Source organism: Microcaecilia unicolor, chromosome 3 (assembly GCF_901765095.1).
Source record: "Microcaecilia unicolor chromosome 3, aMicUni1.1, whole genome shotgun sequence".
Classification (NCBI taxonomy): domain Eukaryota; kingdom Metazoa; phylum Chordata; class Amphibia; order Gymnophiona; family Siphonopidae; genus Microcaecilia; species Microcaecilia unicolor.
Window position 1 is genome coordinate 510,673,221 of NC_044033.1, and position 20,242 is coordinate 510,693,462.

At 42.5% G+C, this 20,242-nt stretch overlaps 1 protein-coding gene across 1 annotated transcript in view; it reads left to right on the forward strand.

The window, feature by feature from the left end:
- Positions 1 to 2,532: 2,532 nt before the first annotated feature.
- LOC115464823 (clathrin coat assembly protein AP180) overlaps positions 2,533 to 20,242 on the forward strand; it is a 198,366-nt gene continuing 180,656 nt past the window's right edge. The window contains exons 1-2 of the mRNA XM_030195181.1: positions 2,533 to 2,569; positions 3,513 to 3,652. Coding sequence (XP_030051041.1) covers positions 3,523 to 3,652 — 130 coding nt within the window. The 5' untranslated portion in view covers positions 2,533 to 2,569; positions 3,513 to 3,522. The remainder of the gene's footprint in view (positions 2,570 to 3,512; positions 3,653 to 20,242) is intronic.

The window sequence follows — 20,242 nt, forward strand, 5'->3', positions numbered from 1 at the left end:
ACCTCTTTGCTACTGCTTTCGACTCCTAACCATGACTCTTACTCAACACCCTCACTTATCACCCCTACCACTGCAATTTCCCCACCCCTAGCTGTCTGTTCGTCTGTCCAATTTAGATTGTAAGCTCTGTTGAGCAGGGACTGTCTTTTCATGTTCATTTGTACAGCGCTGCGTAAGTCTAGTAGCGCTATAGAAATGTTTAATAGTAGTAGTAGTAGTAGTAGTAGTAATTGGTTGAAATTTGTATATCATACATTATCTTCAACAACTGTTGTATTTAATTATCAATCTTTATTAAATGTTTAATTCAAATCATAAGAACAACAAAGAGAGTCCAATTCTCCCGCAAAAACACACAAAGAAACAACAAGTCAAGCGGAAGATATTCAGAAGGACCAGACTGAAGTCACAGATGTTGACAGTCAAAAACGATGGTTTATTAAGACCCATAATCATGTTCTCCATATTTTAAAACCTTTTCACACAAACCATCATCCACACCTCACTCTTACTTGCATTCGCACTAAACAGAATAACTACACCTATATTACCAATTCTAAAAATCAAATACAAATTTCATTTTCATGTTCTGGACCCAATTGTTCATTTGAACCAGGTACAGCTGCAGCATGACTGAAATGAACGACTGGGCCTAAGCTATACTAGGCAAACTGCTTTGATTGTAACCACAGAAAGGTGGTATAGCAAGTCCCATCTCCCCATTACATTGTTTTCTGCAGAACAGATAATTTCTTAAAATCCTGAAACACTTCTGAGTTCACAGTCCAAGTACCTCGGTGCCTCCAATAATCCAAAATACTACCATCAAGTTACTTTGAAATGCCCTCAAATTTCAGCACTTGACCACATATTCCTCCCTCCCCTTACTAGCAGATCGTTATTGGCTCCTTCCAATCTTGTATGGATTAAAATTTAAAATCTTAGTCTGGTTTTCAAATTTTGAAGGTCAACATTCTGAGCTACCTCTCTCTCTGGTCTCCTGACCCCTCATGTTGGTTTGCACAACCCAAGATCCTCTCAGAGCAACTTCCTGATTGTCCCTCTTTCCTTCCAGAATCTATCACCATTGTCCTTTCACGGAACAGGACCATTCCTCCGAAACACTCTGGACCTTCTCTTTAAATCAAACTGTTCAGTTAACATGGTATAGGAAGTTCAAAATAAAGTTTAAACATTAACATAAACCTCAAAATTTGTCCTTTTTTCACAAGCTCTGGGTACCATCGCACCCTCTTCTGGTAAAGTCCTCGACTCTCATCCACTTTTTACTTTGGCTCTGAAATTGGCCCTAAATATTGATACCCCTTCTCTACCCCCATTCTAAGGTGGCTGCGTTTACAGTTATTTGTGGTGTGATTTTAGTATTCCACCCCCACCCTCCCATCTGTATTATTTTTATTTTTGTAAACTGCCTTCGCGTTCCTTTAAAAGGCTATATATAACGAGCAAAATAAACAATTTTTGTAAAGTTTAAACCTCTGATTAAGATTACGAATTTAAGTGCATGCAAATTAAACAGCAGAAATACGTGCAACACAGACAGAATACTAACGAACTGCATACCGTATCAGATGCAAAGCTCTAATGGGGGTGGGGGGTCTGCAAGTCTACGTAGCCCACTCTCTTTTTTTTTGTAGCCCCTAACAGAACCCCCAAATCCCATACAGTTAACCACCATACATAGCAGCGCTCCGTTGCCTTTCGCCCTTCATGTCATCCAAGTTTTGACAGCCAGGGCCGCGCCCCATCTTCCTTAAAAAGAAAGGCGCGAGCGCAAAAGAGAACGCTAGAACTCCCTCGCTAGCCAATCAGCACCTCGGCAGCGCACCTTTAACAATGGCCGAACCTTTTTCGGCAGACTCCCCCGTCCCTTCCCCAACGCGCACCTTATGAGCGAGAATTACGTCCTTCACCTTTAAGAGTGCGGCAAGGGCGGGGGGAGGGGATGCTAGGAGAAGATAGCGGATACAGGGGAAATACTGATAGCGAGAAAAACCGGGGGGTGGGGGGAGTGGAGAGTCAGCTGACTAGGAGTAACCACAAAACCCTGGCAGGGGGGGGGAGGGAGTGTGAGGAAGCGATTCCATTGGTACATCCCTGGCGGTGGTGCGATAATAGACGATTATCATCTGGAGGAGGGGTGGGGGTGACCCAGCTTTTTTTTTTTTATTATTTCTCTCCTCTCTTGCAGATTCCTCCCCCCCCCTTTTTTCTGATCCTATCACGTGCGCCCCTCCATTCACAGCCGGCTCCCCCCTCCCCCACCAGCTCAGCTGTGGATTTCTTTTGCCACCGCCGCAGCGGCAGCAGCAGCTGGATACGAGGGGCAGGGGGCGAAGTTTTTCCACCTCCTCCAGTCGCTCCCACCCCTGGGGCTCCGGGGAAGGGTGGCGCGTGCCAGATCATCGGCGTCATATCGCAAAAGCAGGAGTTTTGCACAGCGGGTCCGACCGTTCCCTTCCCGAATTTTTTGGTTTTTTTTTTAGTACTTAAAAAAAAAAAATTCGTATTCATCGCGTTGTGTTTAGGGAGAGAAGAGAGGTGCCAGGTGAGTGGGGAAGATGCGCGGCTGATCTCTCGGATAGGGATCCTGCGCGTGCATTTACGATTTGTATTTAATTAAAAAAAAAAGGCGAGGCTTTGCTGCTGCTAAATTGACTAGAGAAGGTACCGTTTGTTCTGTAAATTGGTGAAGAAAAACAAAGGGGAAGGAGAAGGGCGGCTTTGAACGGAGATCGGTGCAGAGCCTTGACTATGCATTCTCTACGTGCACACGGCAGCTCCGTTTCTCATTCATTGCCTGCTCTTATTTCTGGCTCTTAATCCCAGGGGGTCACCTGGCTGTGCAGTGCCGGCTGCGGGAGGGAGGCCTTTGCAATCATGCAGTATCCGGAGACGTCCTAGGTTTTGGGTGGGGGGGGGGCGTGCTGCTCTCTTTTGCAGCTGCTGAGCTCATGTCATGTATAAGTAGCGGAATGGGGGTGGGCCACAGGGACCACGGCCCTACCAATTTATTTTTGCACCATACAGCATCGGCACCAGGGACCCAGTTTGATTCGTTTGACCCTCTGAGAGGAAAGCTCTTCAGCCTCCCTTGATGACATGCATTTGACCTAGGAATATAAAAAGCCCGCAGAGCTAGATCATACCCCGCTCCTCCACATATACTCAGAACTGTGTTACAATATCTGCTTGTTATATCATGATCATGTTCTAACATTATCTTGTTACCCATAATTCTTCTGTAACACCAAATGTCTATTTTCTAATATCTTCACCAGTCATGATGTATTTATTGTAAGCCACATTGAGCCTGCAAAAAGGTGGGAAAATGTGGGATACAAATGCAATAAATAAATAAATAAAAATCTACGACTGAGGCTTTATTGCAAATTGCTGCCCTGGTTAAGAAGCAAATGCACGTACAACAGCTGTCCAGTTATACGTTTTATATGTAAAACGGCTTTTTTTTTGTTTATTTTTTCTGTTAGGAGTGAGAAGATGTCGGGTCAAACGCTGACAGATCGCATCGCCGCTGCTCAGTACAGCGTTACAGGATCGGCCGTGGCCAGAGCCGTCTGCAAGGCCACCACACACGAAGTGATGGGCCCCAAGAAGAAGCACCTGGACTGTAAGCGGCATCTTGCTTTCCTTATCCGGGGAGGGGGTAGCTGTAATTCGGAAGTCCCCGCCCCTCCCTCGCGTGCCGCTGTGCTGTGGCGCTGGTGGCGCTCCGCCCCCTTCTGGGCGCACCGCCCACCTGCTCGCGCCGCTCTAGCTCCCGGGGCCGCAGGCGTGCGCGTGCTGCTGGTGCCTGGGTCACCCCTGTGCAAGTCGACTCTTAGATCACATAACCATAACCACCATGTGATTGAGTGGCGTTTGGGGGGCGGGGGTAGAAGTGAGGAGCATAATGGTGTCGCCTTTGGATTCCAATTGGTTCTTGGCCAGGGTTTCTTGCCTGTGAGTGTGACAGATGCAGTTGTTGAATTCATGATGAATTTTTGTTCAGTGGGATCTAGTAAAGAGCAGTGAATAACATTTATAATATATGTTAATATGAGCTCCCTGCCCCTATTATTCATTGTAGGATTCCCATGTTAAAACCCTTTCTTGCCTGTGGGTGTGATAGATTAAGTACATAAGTAATGCCACACTGGGAAAAGACCAAGGTTGTTGATGAATTTTTGTTCAGTGGAAGCTGGTAAACAGCAGCAAATAACATTTATGATATAGGTTAATATGAGCGCCCTTCCCCGATTATACATTTTAGGATTCCCATGTTAAAGCCTTTTCCAATGTATTGTGAGCAATCTTTCTTTTGTGTGTGGCTCCCAAGATAAATTATTTATTTTGAAATAGCTTTTTGTTCGGATGAGAATTACTTTGCCTTATACAATAAGCTCTGCTCTTCTAAAAGCATTACTTAAAAATAATATATTTTATATTTATTTTTTTGCTTATTTGATATGTGGCATTCTTAATAACCTAAGAGCAGTACATGCACCACAGTGTAATGAAGTATCCATTTAAATATGCCATGTGTAAAAACATTTTCTCGTTTCTTTGTGCATTTCTTTTCAGGGATCTCCTCCCAAAAATGTGTTCACTGCCACAAATGCACATAATTCCACCTACTTTAATCTAACATTGTAATCTGTTGTAATAGGGGAAACCCTTATTTTGCTAAGTATATATGTAGTAGTAAGGGGGGGTGGAGGCATTGTGGTTATACAGTAGATATTAAGAACATTTATTTCTAGTTTCTCCCTGATTTTACTGTTTGTTCCTCACTCCTGCAGTTACTAGAGTACAAAATATAGTGAAAGCTGACTGATCTTTATCTTGGTGATAATCTTTTCAGGCCATCAGGGAGCTGTCTGGTACTTGGTATGTGCTAGCAGAGGTCATGGTGTCTTTTAAGTGAGGAATATTAATGCAACTTGCAAAAACTAGGCTGTGTGTCTGGAATCTTATGAATTCTTCTTCATTACTGATGCAGTGTGTGTTCATCCTTGCTAAGCACTTTGTAATTTTAGTGCTGCTTGAGTGTGTGGCTATTTGCCCAAAAAGCTGTAGTTCTTAATATCTATACCTGCAAATGATTTAGTGTGACCATACATTCACAGGCATGAACCTCATCCTTACACTAAGCTATGTTAAAAATGACCACAATCTTTGGATTACTGCAGATATTCACCCAGCACCTGCCTTGTGTTAAAGAGATTCCACCCCCCACCCCCTCTTTCCTGTAGTTCATAGTGTGCAGTATTCTGAGGACCACCTGAGCTAGGAAACTCGCTGCTGTTGATATGAAAGCTGTTTAGTGGTGATCAGCAAAAAGATTTAACCTTTTTTTTTTGGTACTTATAACTAAGAACAGTCGCATTGAGCCATATGAACGTAAGAATAGCCATACTGGGTCAGATCAATGATCCATCTAGCCCAATATCCTGTTTTCCAACACAGGTCAACGTAGGTCACAAGTACCTGGCAGAAACCCAAATAGTAGCAACGTTCCATGTTACCAGTCCCAGGGTAAGGGGTGGCTTCCCCATGTCTGTCTCAATAGCAGACTATGGACTTTTCCTCCATGAATTTGTCCAAATTTTTTTTTAAACCCAGGTATGCGAACTACTGTTACTGCATCATCTGGGAACAAGTTCCAGAGCTTAACTCTTTGAGTGAAAAAATATTTCCTCCTATTTGTTTTTAAAGTATTCCATGTAACTACATTGAGTATTCCCTAGTCTTTGCACTTTTTCGAAAGAGTGAAAAATGGATTCACTTCAACACCACTCAGGATCTTGTAGACCTCAAATTAGCAGTCTCTTTTCCAAGCTGAAGAGCCCTAACCTCTTTAGCTTTTCCTCATATGAAAGGATTCCATCCCATTTAACCTTTTGGTTGCTCTTCATTGAACCTTTTCTAATTCCGTGATATTTTCTTTTTTTGAGTTATGGCGACTAGAACTAAACACAGTATTCAAGGCGAGGTCGTACCATAGAGTGATACAGAGGCTTTATTGTGTTCTTGACCTTATTTACCATTCTTTTCCTAATAATTCCTAGCATCCTATTTGCATTTTTTGGGGGGCCACTATTGCACACTGGGCAGAAGATTTCAGTGTATTGTCTACAGTGACACATAGATCTTTTTCTTGGGTGCTGACATCCAAGGTGAACCCTAGCCAGACCAAGGTCCATTGAGCATGGCATCCTGTGGCCTGTTCAGGTTGCAAATACCCATCCGATCCCAAAAAGTAGATTTGTCCCATAGACATTTTCACAAGGATGAAAAATAACTCTCTTCCCAGATTCTTGGCTAATATTTTTTTAATAGACTTTTTCTCCAGGAACTAGTCAATCGTTTTTTTTTATATTCCACTATGTTGATCACCTTGACCGCGTTCTCTGGACCACAGATGTCGCAGCTTAATTATACATGGCATAAAGAAGAAAAAAACCCAACTTTCTATAATTTTCAATATACTGGCCATTAGTTATTGAATTTTGACAGGTTAAACTGATCCTTATTTAACAATTCTACTCCACTCATAATTTATAGACTTCTATCATAGCTCCTCTGTCGTTCTGCTGCTAGTGATCTTGTAACTTGTCGTTAAAATAATTGGTAGTGCCTGGCGATTGGCCAATGTGACGCCGATTTTTAAAAAAGGCTCCAGGGGTGATTGGGAAATTACAGACCAGTAAACCCGAATTCAGTGTTGTCAAAATAGTGGAAACTATTATAAAGAATAAAATTACAGAACACACAGATAAATATGGTTTAATGGGACAGAGTCAGCATGGATTCAGCCAAGGGAGATCTTGCCTCGCCAATTTACTTCATTTCTTTGCAGGCATGAACAAATTATGTTGATAACTAGTAAAAAAGGCCCATTTCTGGAACGAATGAAACGGGCGCTAGCAAGGTTTTCCTGGGAGTGTGTATGTTTGAGAGAGAGAGCCAGAGTGAATGTGCGGGTGTGTGACAGAGTGAGACTGTCTGTGTGACAGTGTGTGTGTGTGAGAATGAGAGTGTGTGACAGGGCCCCCTCCCCTGTTCCTAATGCCCCTCACCCCGTTCCCTCCCCTCCTTTTCCTCCTCCTTCCCACACTTTGGGTTCCTTAAGGCTTTCAAAAGTCTATGTACCCCCGTGGCCCTAACGCCCAGTATCCGGATACCCCACCGCTTTCCTCCTCACCCCTCCCCCAAGATGTAATACTTTCACGTCCTTCATTTTTTTAAAAAAAGTGTCCTATCTACCCTGTGTACAAATGCCCGGCATTCAGATTGTGTTCCTCTCGTAGATTTTCATTTCTTTCATTCATTCAGAACTTCCCCCCCCCCCCCCCCCTCGAACATTTTTGGTTCCTTCAGTCTTTTAAAACTCTATCTACCCTGTGTCCTAATGGCCAACATTCAGATTGTTTTCCTTTCCCAAATGTTCATGTGTTTCAGTGGTTCAGAACTCCCCCCTCCCCCCCATTTAACACTTTCGGTTCCTTCAGTCTTTTAAAACTCTCCTATGTACCCTGTGTGCTAATGGCCAGCATTGAGATTGTTTTCCTGTCCCAAATTTGCATGTCTTTCAGTCATTCACAACTCCCCCCCCCCCCCCCCCTTTCTCCAGTTTAACACTTTTGGTTCCTTCAGTCTTTTAAAAGTCTCCTATCAACCCTGTGTCCTAATGGCCAGCACTCAGATTGTTTTGCTTTGCCAAATTGTCACTGAGGTCAGTGCGTGCCTGCCTAGCAGACCACTTCCGGCAGGCACGGTCCCAAGCACATCCTGTTGGAGGTGAGAATTATTATATAGGAAGGTGAGCCAGGTTGGTGTAGTGTATCTAGATTTTCAGAAAGCTTTTGACAAAGTACTTCATGAGGGACTCCTGAGAAAATTAAGCAGTCATGGGATCAGGGGCTTAGCCAGCAGTCTTTTTTTTTTTTGGGGGGGGGGGCAGGGGTGGACTGGGGGGCTATGTATTTTCTCCCCCCCCCCCCCCCCCCCCCCGCTGTATTAATCATTTTGCCTTTGCTGGTGGGTATGCAGAAGCCCCACCAGCTATAGAAATCCTCTGCCTGAGCCATCCCCTTCATCCTTGTTTTGTCTCAGGGGCAAGGAAGTCGAAGGTGTGCCTGTAGCCTGTTGGTGCTGACATTCTCCAAGCTGAAATAAGGCTGCCAACTTTCTCATTCTTGAAGCAGTATGAGGGGGAGGGGAACGGCTCAGGCAGCAGATTTCTTCAGCTAGTGGGGCTGCAGCATCCCCACCAGGCATGAACGAATTCTGCAGCTTTGGATGGGGCACTGCATGGGATAGGAGGCAATATCTGTCTTTAGATTAAGTATTGGTAATTGGACAGAAAACAAAGGGTAGGTTAAATTGCTATTTTTCTTAATGGAGGAAGGTGAATAGTCAATAGTAGTAGTCTATAGTAGTGGAGGAGTGGCCTAGTGGTTAGGGTGGTGGACTTTGGTCCTGAGGAACTGAGTTCGATTCCCACTTCAGGCACAGGCAGCTCCTTGTGACTCTGGGCAAGTCACTTAACCCTCCATTGCCCCATGTAAGCCGCATTGAGCCTGCCATGAGTGGAAAAGCGCGGGGTACAAATGTAACAAAAATAAAATAGATACTATTGGAGATTCTACATGGAATGTTGCTACTATTGGAGATTCTACATGGAATGTTCCACTAGCAACATTCCATTCCATGTAGAAGGCTGTGCAGGCTTCTGTTTCTGTGAGTACGTGCAGGACGTCAGACTCACAGAAGCAGAAGCCTGTGCGGCCACATTGGTGATGTACAAGGGCCGACTTCTACATGGAATGTTGCTAGTGGAATAGCAACATTCCATGTAGAATCTCAAATAGTAGCAACAGTGGAGGAGTGGCCTAGTGGTTAGGGTGGTGGACTTTGGTCCTGAGGAACTGAGTTTGATTCCCACTTCAGGCACAGGCAGCTCCTTGTGACTCTGGGCAAGTCACTTAACCCTCCATTGCCCCATGTAAGCCGCATTGAGCCTGCCATGAGTGGGAAAGCGCAGGGTACAAATGTAACAAAAATAAAATAGATACTATTGGAGATTCTAGATGGAATGTTGCTACTATTGGAGATTCTACATGGAATGTTGCTATTCCACTAGCAACATTCCATGTAGAAGGCTGCGCAGGCTTCTGTTTCTGTGAGTCTGACGTCCTGCACGTACGTGCAGGACGTCAGACTCTCAGAAGCAGAAGCCTGCGCAGCCACATTGGTGATCTGCAAGGGCCGACGTCTAGTGGAATAGCAACATTCCATGTAGAATCTCAAATAGTAGCAACAGTGGAGGAGTGGCCTAGTGGTTAGGGTGGTGGACTTTGGTTCTGGGGAACTGAGGAACTGAGTTCAATTCCCGGCACAGGCAGCTCCTTGTGACTCTGGGTAAGTCACTTAACCCTCCATTGCCTGCCGCATTGAGCCTGCCATGAGTGGGAAAAAGCGCGGGGTACAAATGTAACAAAAAAAAAAATATATATATATATAATACAAAAACAGAGGAAACAAGTCTTCGCAAAAAAATACAACAAAACAAAACAGCGAAGATGACTAAAAAATAAAAAAGGACGATGTTTGAAAAAAAATGTCCAGTTAAAAATAAAAATAGTCGATAAACAAGATAAAATTTTACAATTAGGATGGTTGATTGAGCAAGACTCGAAACGGCTGTGTTTCGGCCTACAGGGCCTACATCAGGAGTCTTTTACCATTGGGTTTGTTAATTCTTAAATCTTTCACCATCCGATATGACCATGACCAATCTTGTTTTCGTCTTTCAATTTTAGAGTTCGATCTAAGAGACGCTGCAGCTCCATTACAAGATCTAAAATTGAAAGACGAAAACAAGATTGGTCATATCCGAAGGTGAAAGATTTAAGAATTAACAAATCCGATGGTAAAAGGCCTAGGCTGAAACACAGCTGTGTTGAGTCTTGCTCATCGAGCATCCTAATTGTAAAATTTTATCTTGTTTATTTTTAACTGGACTTTTTTTTTTTAAGCGTCCTTTTTTTTTTTTTTTTTTAGTCATCGCTGTTTTGTTTTGTTGGAGGGTGAATAGTGGCATGCTGCAGAGATTTATACTGGGATCAGTCCTGTTTAATATATTTTAAATGATCTGTAAGTTGGAACGATGAGTGAGGTGATTAAATTTGCAGATGACATGAAACTATTCAAAGTTGTGAATTGTGAAAAATTGACATGAAACTATTCAAAAGTTGTCAATTGTAAAAAAAAATTGCAGGAAGTCCTTAAGAAATTGAAAGATGGGCATCCAAATGGCAGATTAATGTAGGCAAAAGCAAAGCACGTTAAGAATAATCAAATCATAGTTATCTGATGCCAGGGTCCACTTTAGGAGTCTGTACTCAAGAAAAAAGAATTAGAGGTCATTGCAGACAATATGTTGAAATCTTCTGCCCAGTGTGCAGCAGCCAAAAGAGCAGACATGATGCTAAGAATTATTAGGAAAGGGATGGTGAATAAGACCGAAAATACTATAATGCCTTTGTTTCGCTCCGTGGTGCGATTTCACCTTGAGTATTGCATTCAATTCTGGTCGCCATATCGCAAAGATATAGCAGAATTAGAAAAGGTTCAGAGAAGAGCGACCAAAGTGATAAAGGGGATGGAACTCCTCTCGTATGAGGAAAGGCTAAAGAGGTTAGGGCTCTTCAGCTTGGAAAAGAAACAGATGAAGGGGGATATGATTGAGATCTACAAACTCCTGAGTGGTGTGGAGCAGGTGGAGGTGAATCAATTTTTCAAAAAGTAGAAAGACTAGGGGACACTCAATGAAATTTCATGGAAATAATTTTAAAACAAATAGGAAGAAATATTTTTTCACTCGAAGAATAGTTAAGCTCTGGAGCTCATTGCCAGAGCATGTGTTAAAGGTGGTTAGCTTATCTGGGTTTAAAAAAAGGTGTGGACGAGTTCCTGGAGGAAAAGCCAATTTTTAAAAAAGGTTCCAGAGGAGATCCGGGAAATTATAGACTGGTGAGTCTGACGTCGGTGCCGGGCAAAATGGTAGAGACTATTATTAAGAACAAAATTACAGAGCATATTCAAAAGCATGGATTAACGAGACAAGGTCAACATGGATTTAGTGAAGGGAAATCTTGCCTCACCAATCCAGTACATTTCTTTGAAGCGGTGAACAAACATATGGGTAAAGGGGAGCCGGTTGATATTGTGTATCTGGATTTTCAGAAGGCATTTGACAAGGTACCTCATGAAAGACTCCAGAGGAAATTGGAGAGTCATGGGATAGGAGGTAGTGTTCTATTGTGGATTAAAAACTGGTTAAAAGATAGAAAACAGAGAGTAGGGTTAAATGGTCAGTAATCTCAATGGAGAAGGGTAGTTAGTGGGGTTCCCCAGGGGGTCTGTGCCGGGACCACTACTTTTTAACATATTTATAAATGACCTCGAGATGGGAGTAACTAGTGAGGTAATTAAATTTGCTGCTGACACAAAGTTATTCAAAGTCGTTAAATCGCGGGAGGATTGTGAAAAATTACAAGCGGATCTTACGAGACTGGGAGACTGGGCGTCTAAATGGCAGATGACGTTTAATGTGCAAAGTGATGCATGTGGGAACCCGAATTATAGCTTTCTCATGCAAGGTTTCACGTTAGGAGTCACGGACCAAGAAAGGGATCTAGGTATCGTCGTTGATGATACATTGAAACCTTCTGCTCAGTGTGCTGCTGCGGCTAAGAAAGCGAAAAGAATGTTAGGTATTATTAGGAAAGGAATGGAAAACAAAAATGAGGATGTTATAATGCCTTTGTATCGCTCCATGGTGCGACCGCACCTCGAATATTGTGTTCAATTCTGGTCGCCGCATCTCAAAAAAGATATAGTGGAATTAGAAAAGATGCAGAGAAGGGCGACGAAAATGATAAAGGGGATGGGACGACTTCCCTATAAGGAAAGGCTAAAGCGGCTAGGGCTCTTCAGCTTGGAGAAAAGGCGGCTGAGGGGAGATATGATAGAGGTCTATAAAATAATGAGTGGAGTTGAACGGGTAGATGTGAAGCGTCTGTTCACGCTTTCCAAAAATACTAGGACTAGGGGGCATGGGATGAAGCTACAATGTAGTAAATTGAAAATGAATTGGAGAAAATTTGTCTTCACTCAACATGTAATTAAACTCTCTGGAATTCGTTGCCAGAGAATGTGGTAAAGGCGGTTAGCTTAGCGGAGTTTAAAAAAAGGTTTGGACGGCTTCCTAAAGGAAAAGTCCATAGACCGTTATTAAATCCACAATTTCTGGGATAAGCAATATAAAATGTTTTGTACATTTTTGGGATCTTGCCGGGTATTTGTGACCTGGATTGGCCACTGTTGGAAACAGGATGCTGGGCTCGATGGACCTTTGGTCTTTCCCAGTATGGCAATACTTATGTACTTATGTAAGTCCATAGTCTGTTATTGAGATGGACGTAGGGAAGCCTATATGTTTACTAAGGTGCGCTATGGGTGCAATAGAGTTTTTAACGCGCGTAAATGGTTTACATATGTTAAATGCTAACATGCACATAAAAACATATAGGTGCATTAGCATTTAACGCATCTTAAATTTAAAGGTTTTGTTAGAAGTGGTAATGCACCTTAGTAAACATACCCCTAAGAACGAAATTGTTTTATCTTAATTCAGACTTCTTATAGTAACTTACACCTGTTTAACAATGAAGTAATTTGTTGTGAGCTCTTGTAACTGAGGAAAAATGAAAAGGTGTAATAGAAGAGTGGTAAAGACTACACTACCACCTGAAAACTAGAATTCATACCATAGGCAGTGGTGTGCTGGAGCGGGCTCTCACGGGCTCGCAAGAGCCGTTTAAGTTTTTAAGAATTTTGGGAGCCGGTTGTTAAAGTAGGCCTCCCCATGGCTACTTTAACAACTGACTCCCAAAATGTGGGCTTGGGCCCCCTCCTGAATTCTCTTTTACTTTGCTGGCAGTGATGTTGGCCCCACTAGCCAAGTAAATAGACTGCTGCTGCTCCCTGCTCCTTGTTTCTGACTCTGATCATCAGGCTGGGACTTTTCATGCAAGCGCAAGAAGGTACCATCATGTTGCTCAGAGCCAGAAACAAGCAGCAGAGAATGGTGGCAGTCCATTTATTGGCTGGTGGGGCTCGGCAAAGGTATGCCTAGCGTGCCCGCACAAGGGATAAGAGAGAGAGGCATGTATTCCCACACCCCACCCCCAAAATTTCAGGGCCGGCTATGCCCAGAGAGAGAGCCCGTTGTTAAAAATTTACCAGCACACCGCTGACCATAGGTGTCGGAACAGGGGGTTGCCCCTGCCCAGCACTGTTGCAGAGCGACGGGGAGCTTGTGTTTCGCTGCCACTGCTTTGCCTGTCCTTGGCCAAATCTGGCTCCTGGCACTGCATGGCTTATACAGCTGAGAGCATCTACTTTCTGTTCAAAAATAGGAGATGGGGCTGATGCTGAAAAAGGGGGTGGGTGGGAGCTGGGGCTTGGAGATAGAGCTGATGCAAAGCTGGGGTGAAAAAAAGGAGCTGTTGCTGGGGCAGGCAGAAGGGAGCTGAGGTTTTTTTTTTTTAATTTTTATTTTTTTATTAGTAATTTTCAAATTTTACAAGAAAATTCTTGAACGGAAAGATACAATATCTCATTAATGAGGAATAAAAGTTCTCCTACAAGAAAAACAAAATATATATTTAATACAAATCCAACTAATCCTCCTTCATATATCTCAAAAAAAACGTGACGAAATATTCAAAAAAAGATAGAATCGTATCTAAAGTCCACAATTGGTAGAAGACAAGGCACAATTTAAAGAGAGATTGTTTCCTAAAAAAAAAGCAGAAAGCCCAGTCCAAGCTAATTATACTTTATGGAGTAGATGTAATAAGTACTGAAGCTAAGGGCGGAGGAGTAACGAACAGCTTAGAGTCCAAAAAGGTCACTAAATGTGCTGCATCAGAGAAAACATACTTCATCGACTGAATTTTAATCACACACTTACATGGGAAATGAAGCCAAAATATGCCTCCTAGCTGCAAAACACGTGGATGTAATTTTAAAAAAAGCTTGATGTCTCCACTGGGTTTGTCTGGAGACATCAGGAAAAACTCTAATCTTATAATTAAGAAAGAAATCTTGTCTGTGTCAAAAAAAATATCTTCAAAATCCAATCACGACCTGATTGCAGCATAGAAGTGGCATAATCGAACGGAAACGTCTATCTCCATGGGCGTTTATCTCCGAGAACGGGTCCGTGAAGGGGCAGACCGAACCGTATTTTCGAAAAACATGGACGTTTATCTTTTTTTTTGAGCTGGGCGTTTTTGTTTTTCAGCGATAATGGAAACCGAAAGCGCCCAGCTCAAAAACGAATAACTCCAAGACATTTATTCGTGGGAGGGGCCAGGATTCGTAGTGCACTGGTCCCCCTCACATGCTAGGACACCAACCGGGCACCCTAGGGGGCACTTTTACAAAAAAAAAAGGTAAAACAGCTCCCAGGTGCATAGCACCCTTCCCTTGGGTGTTGAGCCCCCCAAATCCCCCTCAAAACCCACTGCCCACAAGTCTACACCATTACTATAGCCCTAAGGGGTGAAGGGGGGCACCTACATGTGGGTACAGTGGTTTGGAGGGCTCCCATTTACCAGCACAAGTGTAACAGGTGGGGGGGGATGGGCCTGGGTCCACCTGCCTGAAGTCCACTGCACCCCCTAATAACTGCTCCAGTGACCTGCATACTGCTGCCAGGGAGGTGGGTATGACATTTGAGGGTGAAAATAAAAAGTTGTGAAACATCATTTTTTGTGGTGGGAGGGGGTTAGTGACCACTGGGGGAGTCAGGGGAGGTCATCCCCGATTCCCTCCAGTGGTCATCTGGTCATTTAGGGCACTTTTTGGGGCCTTATTCGCGGAAAAACAGGGTCCAGGAAAAGTGCCCTAAATTCTCGCTAAAAACGCATATTTTTTTTCCATTATCGGCGAAAGGCGCCCATCTCTGATCGGCCGATAACCACGCCCCAGTTCCGCCTTCAACACGCCCCATCAACTTTGTCCGCATCCGCGACGGAGTGCAGTTGAAAACGTCCAAATTTGGCTTTCAATTATACCGCTTTATTCGTTTTTGTGAGATAAATGTCTATCTCCCGATTTGGGTCGCAATATAGGCGTTTTTCTTTTTCGATTATAAGCAGGATGGTCTACAATCAAAAGTAGCAGCCTTGATTCCAGTGGTTTCATCCTCTGTTGTCTGCGTCAAATTATCAAAAGGTACTTCAGGGCCTTCTAACACCTCCTGACTCGTAGTTTTCTTTATATAGGGCAACAAAGAATATATTCTAGATACAGGTGGTTATGATTGTTCTGGCATTTTCAGTATTTCAGCAAGGTATCTTTTTAAAGTAAAGTGGCAGCAGCAGGTAACTTAGGAAAATTAATAAAGCGTAATGTCTTCAGTCTTTGCTGATTTTCCAAGTTTTTTCTATTTTCCTTTTGTAATACTAAGTTCTCTTTAATCAATGCACATTGTCCCTCCTGAAGTTTACCAATATCAAGTTTAGTAGATGAACCAAAAGTCTCCAAACTTTGCACCTTCAACTTCAAATCTGCTACTTTACTAAAGTTGAAATTTTAATTGACAAGTCTCCAGACTCACCAGGGCATCCCAAATCGATTCCAATGTCATCGCAGCTGGTTTTGCAGGTATATCTTTGCTCCAGAAAGTCCGACTGATTCTCTAGCAGCACTGCCTCCTTGTACTGCTGCACTCGGCTGTTGATTGGCGAACCCGGGCGAGGGCCGGATTGGTGGGTCTCTTCCTGGGGGGCGGGATGGCGCGATATTTAAACCCAGGAACCAGAGGACCTCCTTGCTTCCGGTTCTGTTCCCGAAGCCCATGCAGCGGGTCGTGTTGCATCTTTTGGAATTTCCAGAGACTCTGCTAACCTTGACCACAGATTGCTAGCCGGTATCCAGAGACTGTGCTATCCTTGACCACAGATTGCTAGCCGGTATCCAGAGACTGTGTCGGCTGGCCGCAACTCCCGACACTAGCCAGGTCAGCCGTCCACCCCGCGGTTCCAGCAGTCCTGCTGACCGCCTGCAGCTGGGGGCTCAACCTCCGGTGAATGGCGGTCGCCGCGGGTGAAGATTGGGGTGCACGGCTGTCCTCTGAGGTCTTTCGGCCTTGCGGGACCTAAGGGCTCACCGACGTGAGGACAAGACAACAGGCAAGTAAATATACAGATGAAATAAATAGAAGAAAAAGTGAAACAGAAGGATCAGTGTGAGAGGAAGAGAAGGACAGGACAGTGAAGAAGCGGAAAATGGATATGATATCCTGGAAGAGGACTTTGAGAAAACCAAAAAGAAGGCGTTAAAGAGAGCGGAACCAACCCAGTTGGGAAAACAAGATGGTCAGATAAAGGTTTCAGAAAATTATATTTATAGAATGAGATATCCGCTTTTAAAAACGTGGGTTTCTTCTGTTGTCCTGTGCACAAGAAAATGCTGCTTTTTTTGTTTGTTTTTTTCAGTATTCTGCTGCTCAGTCTGGTCTTAGGTTTTTCCATTAAATATTTTTTGTTCAATTTTATTTGATATACCGCCTATATAGTTAAAATCTAAGGGGGTTGTTTACTAAAGCTTAGCTTATTTGCAGCAGGGCCCATAGGAATAAAATGGGCCCTGCTGCAGGTAACTTGAGCTAAGCTTTAGTAAATAGGGGGGGCGGGGGTAGTAGTTTACAAAGCTTACAATTGAAGGAAAATAAATATACACACAAATAAATAAATAAAAATACATAACACAAGTGCAGAAAGTTAGGTATACTTGCAAGCTTATTGAAGGAGGGTATAAGGGAGGAAAATCACAGGAGAGACCTAAAGCATATCTCCATCATTCTATTGCAGGACAAAGCTAGCTCTGAGAAGTAGGTGGGAGGGGGATATTTATTCTAATCTGTAGTCACTTTAATTTTTTTTTTCTTTAACTAGATGGTCTTTGTTTTCCTTTTGAAAAGAATCCCTCAGTGAGGTTACACGTGTATATTCTTTGTAGAAATCCATAGTAGTCTTAACTTTTTTCCCCAGCTGCAGGTGTATTGGTGTTTATTATTTGCAATGCAGATTTTTCATGGACAGGGTTCTTGGGACTCGGTGCTGGTATGATAAGCTTCTGAATGTCTGTTTACCGGGGCTTTTTTTTCTCCCTGTGTCAGCAGATGGAGTTTGCGTTGCTGTCACTGATGTGACACCAGAGTTTGAATAGAATAGTCATGTCTTGCTTTGTAAAGGGATATTGGATTAGTCTTCTCTTCTCATAGTTTATTCATTGTCGGAGGTTATGCAGTTCTGACGATGAATATATGCTTGCTTTGGCTTTGTTATGAGAGAAGTTTGAGTGTGGTTACCCAAGGAAATTGGTACAAAAAGCACATGAGTGCTTTTTATATATTACAACAATCTATGAGAGACACTTGATGTTAGGAAATGTTCTTCCAGTTCTATGGCTATTGTACGTAAGATAAAAAAAACATGTGAAAATTTTGAAAGTACATCCATGTCTAGGTGATATCGAACCATTGTTTTTCATTCTCTAGAAATAGTCATTGTAAAGGATGCATTATGTAGAGTGGATGTCTGGACCCACAAGGTCAACATGAACTTCTCAAGGAGGACACAAAAAAAAAGTACTAAATGTTCCGTCTGATACATTGACTGAATCTGCTTCATTCATCCCCAAACCCAACAAAATTTTATATTTCAACGTTTTATTGAAAAGAACGTTACAAAATTAAGTACTTTAGCATAACACATATCTCAGTATACAAAAAGAAAAAGGACCAGTAAAGTAGTACTGTTGTACAATAGCAAAAAACATTTATCCATATCGTTTCCAGTTATTTTTATTATTCTATCCTCCCCACCCTACTCCCGCTCATATTTGGTTGATCCAACAAAAATTTAAATCGAGTCATAGCGTGTGTCAGACTTAGAAAGTTAATTTAGGTTCTCCTTTTCCCTTGCAATTTATTGTATGTAGGACAGACATCTCAAGCTCGTTTAATTGCACATAGACATTGGGGCTCATTTTGAAAGAGAAAAAAGTCCAAAAAGTGTCATAAAGCAGCATTTGGATGAAATTGTTTTCAAACCGTTCAAATGGGTAGTTTCAAAACTTAATTTGCAGACGTTCATCTATGCAATTCTTCCGCAGTGTATCCAAATCACAAGGGGACATGTCGGGGACATTGCAGAGGCAGACTTGGGGCAGGCTTAGGGCGTTCTGAACACTTGGACATCTTATAGCCATAATGGAATAAAATAAAAATGTCTAGGGTTAAAATTTCAACGTTTTGGTCTAGACCCCTTTTAAAAATGAGTAAGGCACAAAAAAGGTGCCCTAAATGACCAGATGACCACTGGAGGGAATCGGGGATGACATCCCTCCCAAAGATGTGGATAAAAATAGTACTTAACAGCCTCTGACAGCTTCAGATGCTATATCCAGCTCTATTAGAGCTTCATGCAGGTCCATGGAGTAGCGTAGTGGTCGGTGCAGTGCACTGTAGAGAGGAGGACTCTGGGCCCATATCTCACTCTACCTGTTCCACTTGTGGTGGAAAGTGTCAGCTCTCCAAAACTCACCAAAAACTACTGTACCCACATATAGGTGACCCCTTGACCCATTGTAGTGGTGTACAGTTGAGGGCGGTGGATTTTGGAGGGCTCAGCAGACAAGATTAAGGGAGCAAGGTTGAGATGTGTACCTGGGAGCATCCTTTTTTTTGTCTTAGTATTTTTATTAAATTTTGTTATAAGAAAAACAGTATTACAGGTGTCAACAATACATAACTTTAGCATATCATTAAGAATATAAAGAAAGAGAGAGAGAGAAAGAGGGCGCAACGTTGAGATGTGTACCTGGGAGCTTCTATATGAAGTCCACAGGAGTGCCCCATTGCTCTTTTGGGATGTCTTTGTGGCCAGTCTACTAAGAATGCTGGCTCCTCCTACGTCCCAATGGCTTGATTTTGTGCGTTTTTTTTTTTTGGTTTTTTTTTTCAAAACTGGACCAAAAAGATGAATGCACAGAGACTATTTTTGGAAAAAAAAAAAAGACGTTTTGCTGTTTTAAAAATGGCTATATTTCCTATTCGGATTAGGGACGTTTAGTGCAAAATGGCCAAAGTCTGACTTAGATGTCATATCGAAAATGCCCCTCATTGTGTCTGATGGGAAATTGTCTACACCAGTAGTAGCCCATTGTATGACATTGCAGCAGTGTATTGGAACGCATTCAAAACAGACGGGCTAATAATTCAGTGTTTGTTGAATCAGCATGAGCAGTGCTGGATATACGTGCTGAGTTCTGTAGAGAGTCATGGTTCAAAGATAAGTATTGAGTGGAATACATTGTGTAAATTCATTTTGGAGGCATAAATGGGTTTCTTTAAACTTGAGGGTGGAGCTATGAGGTGACTGCCATTTGAATCATTGGCCAGAGAGAGAGACATTACTCCCCTGATGCATCAGTAAAGTGAAACAGAGCTTCTGTTGGGATCTGATTTCACCCTTCAGCATGGCTATTGAGAAAACATTGTTCGTTCCGGTAGATAAGTATTTGCAGAAGATACCATGATAACGATTATTTCTATGCTTGTTTGACTTGGCTAGAAGGTGATTTTGTAATGATGATTATTGTAATCCATTATATTGTAGTGTTAATAAACAGCAGATGTGTTGACTTCAATTTTTCAAAATACAGATGCTCGATTTGATTTTTGGTTTAAGGAAAAGTTTAGTGAAGTTAGTCCTTTATTGGATAATTTGCATCGGTTAAGAATTGAATCTCTTATCCAATTTAAGATTGCTTGTCAAATTTATAAATACATTTATGGTAGGAAATTTAATATTAAATAAGCAAAAAAAAGGAGGTAAAAAACCTCACGGTACCGTGAGAAGTGAAACAAAAAGAAGTGAGGAGAAACCAAGGAGGATACCAAAAAACATTTTTATTGGGTTTCTAAAAAAACGACCCGACACGGCCGTGTTTCAGCCCTAAGGCCTGCTTCAGGGGTCTTGATCAATCTCAGATGTTGCAGTGTAATATTATACACTGATGGAAATTTGCGCACAATTGTTGTTAATTCAAAAACTTCTTTGGTCTCCTCTCT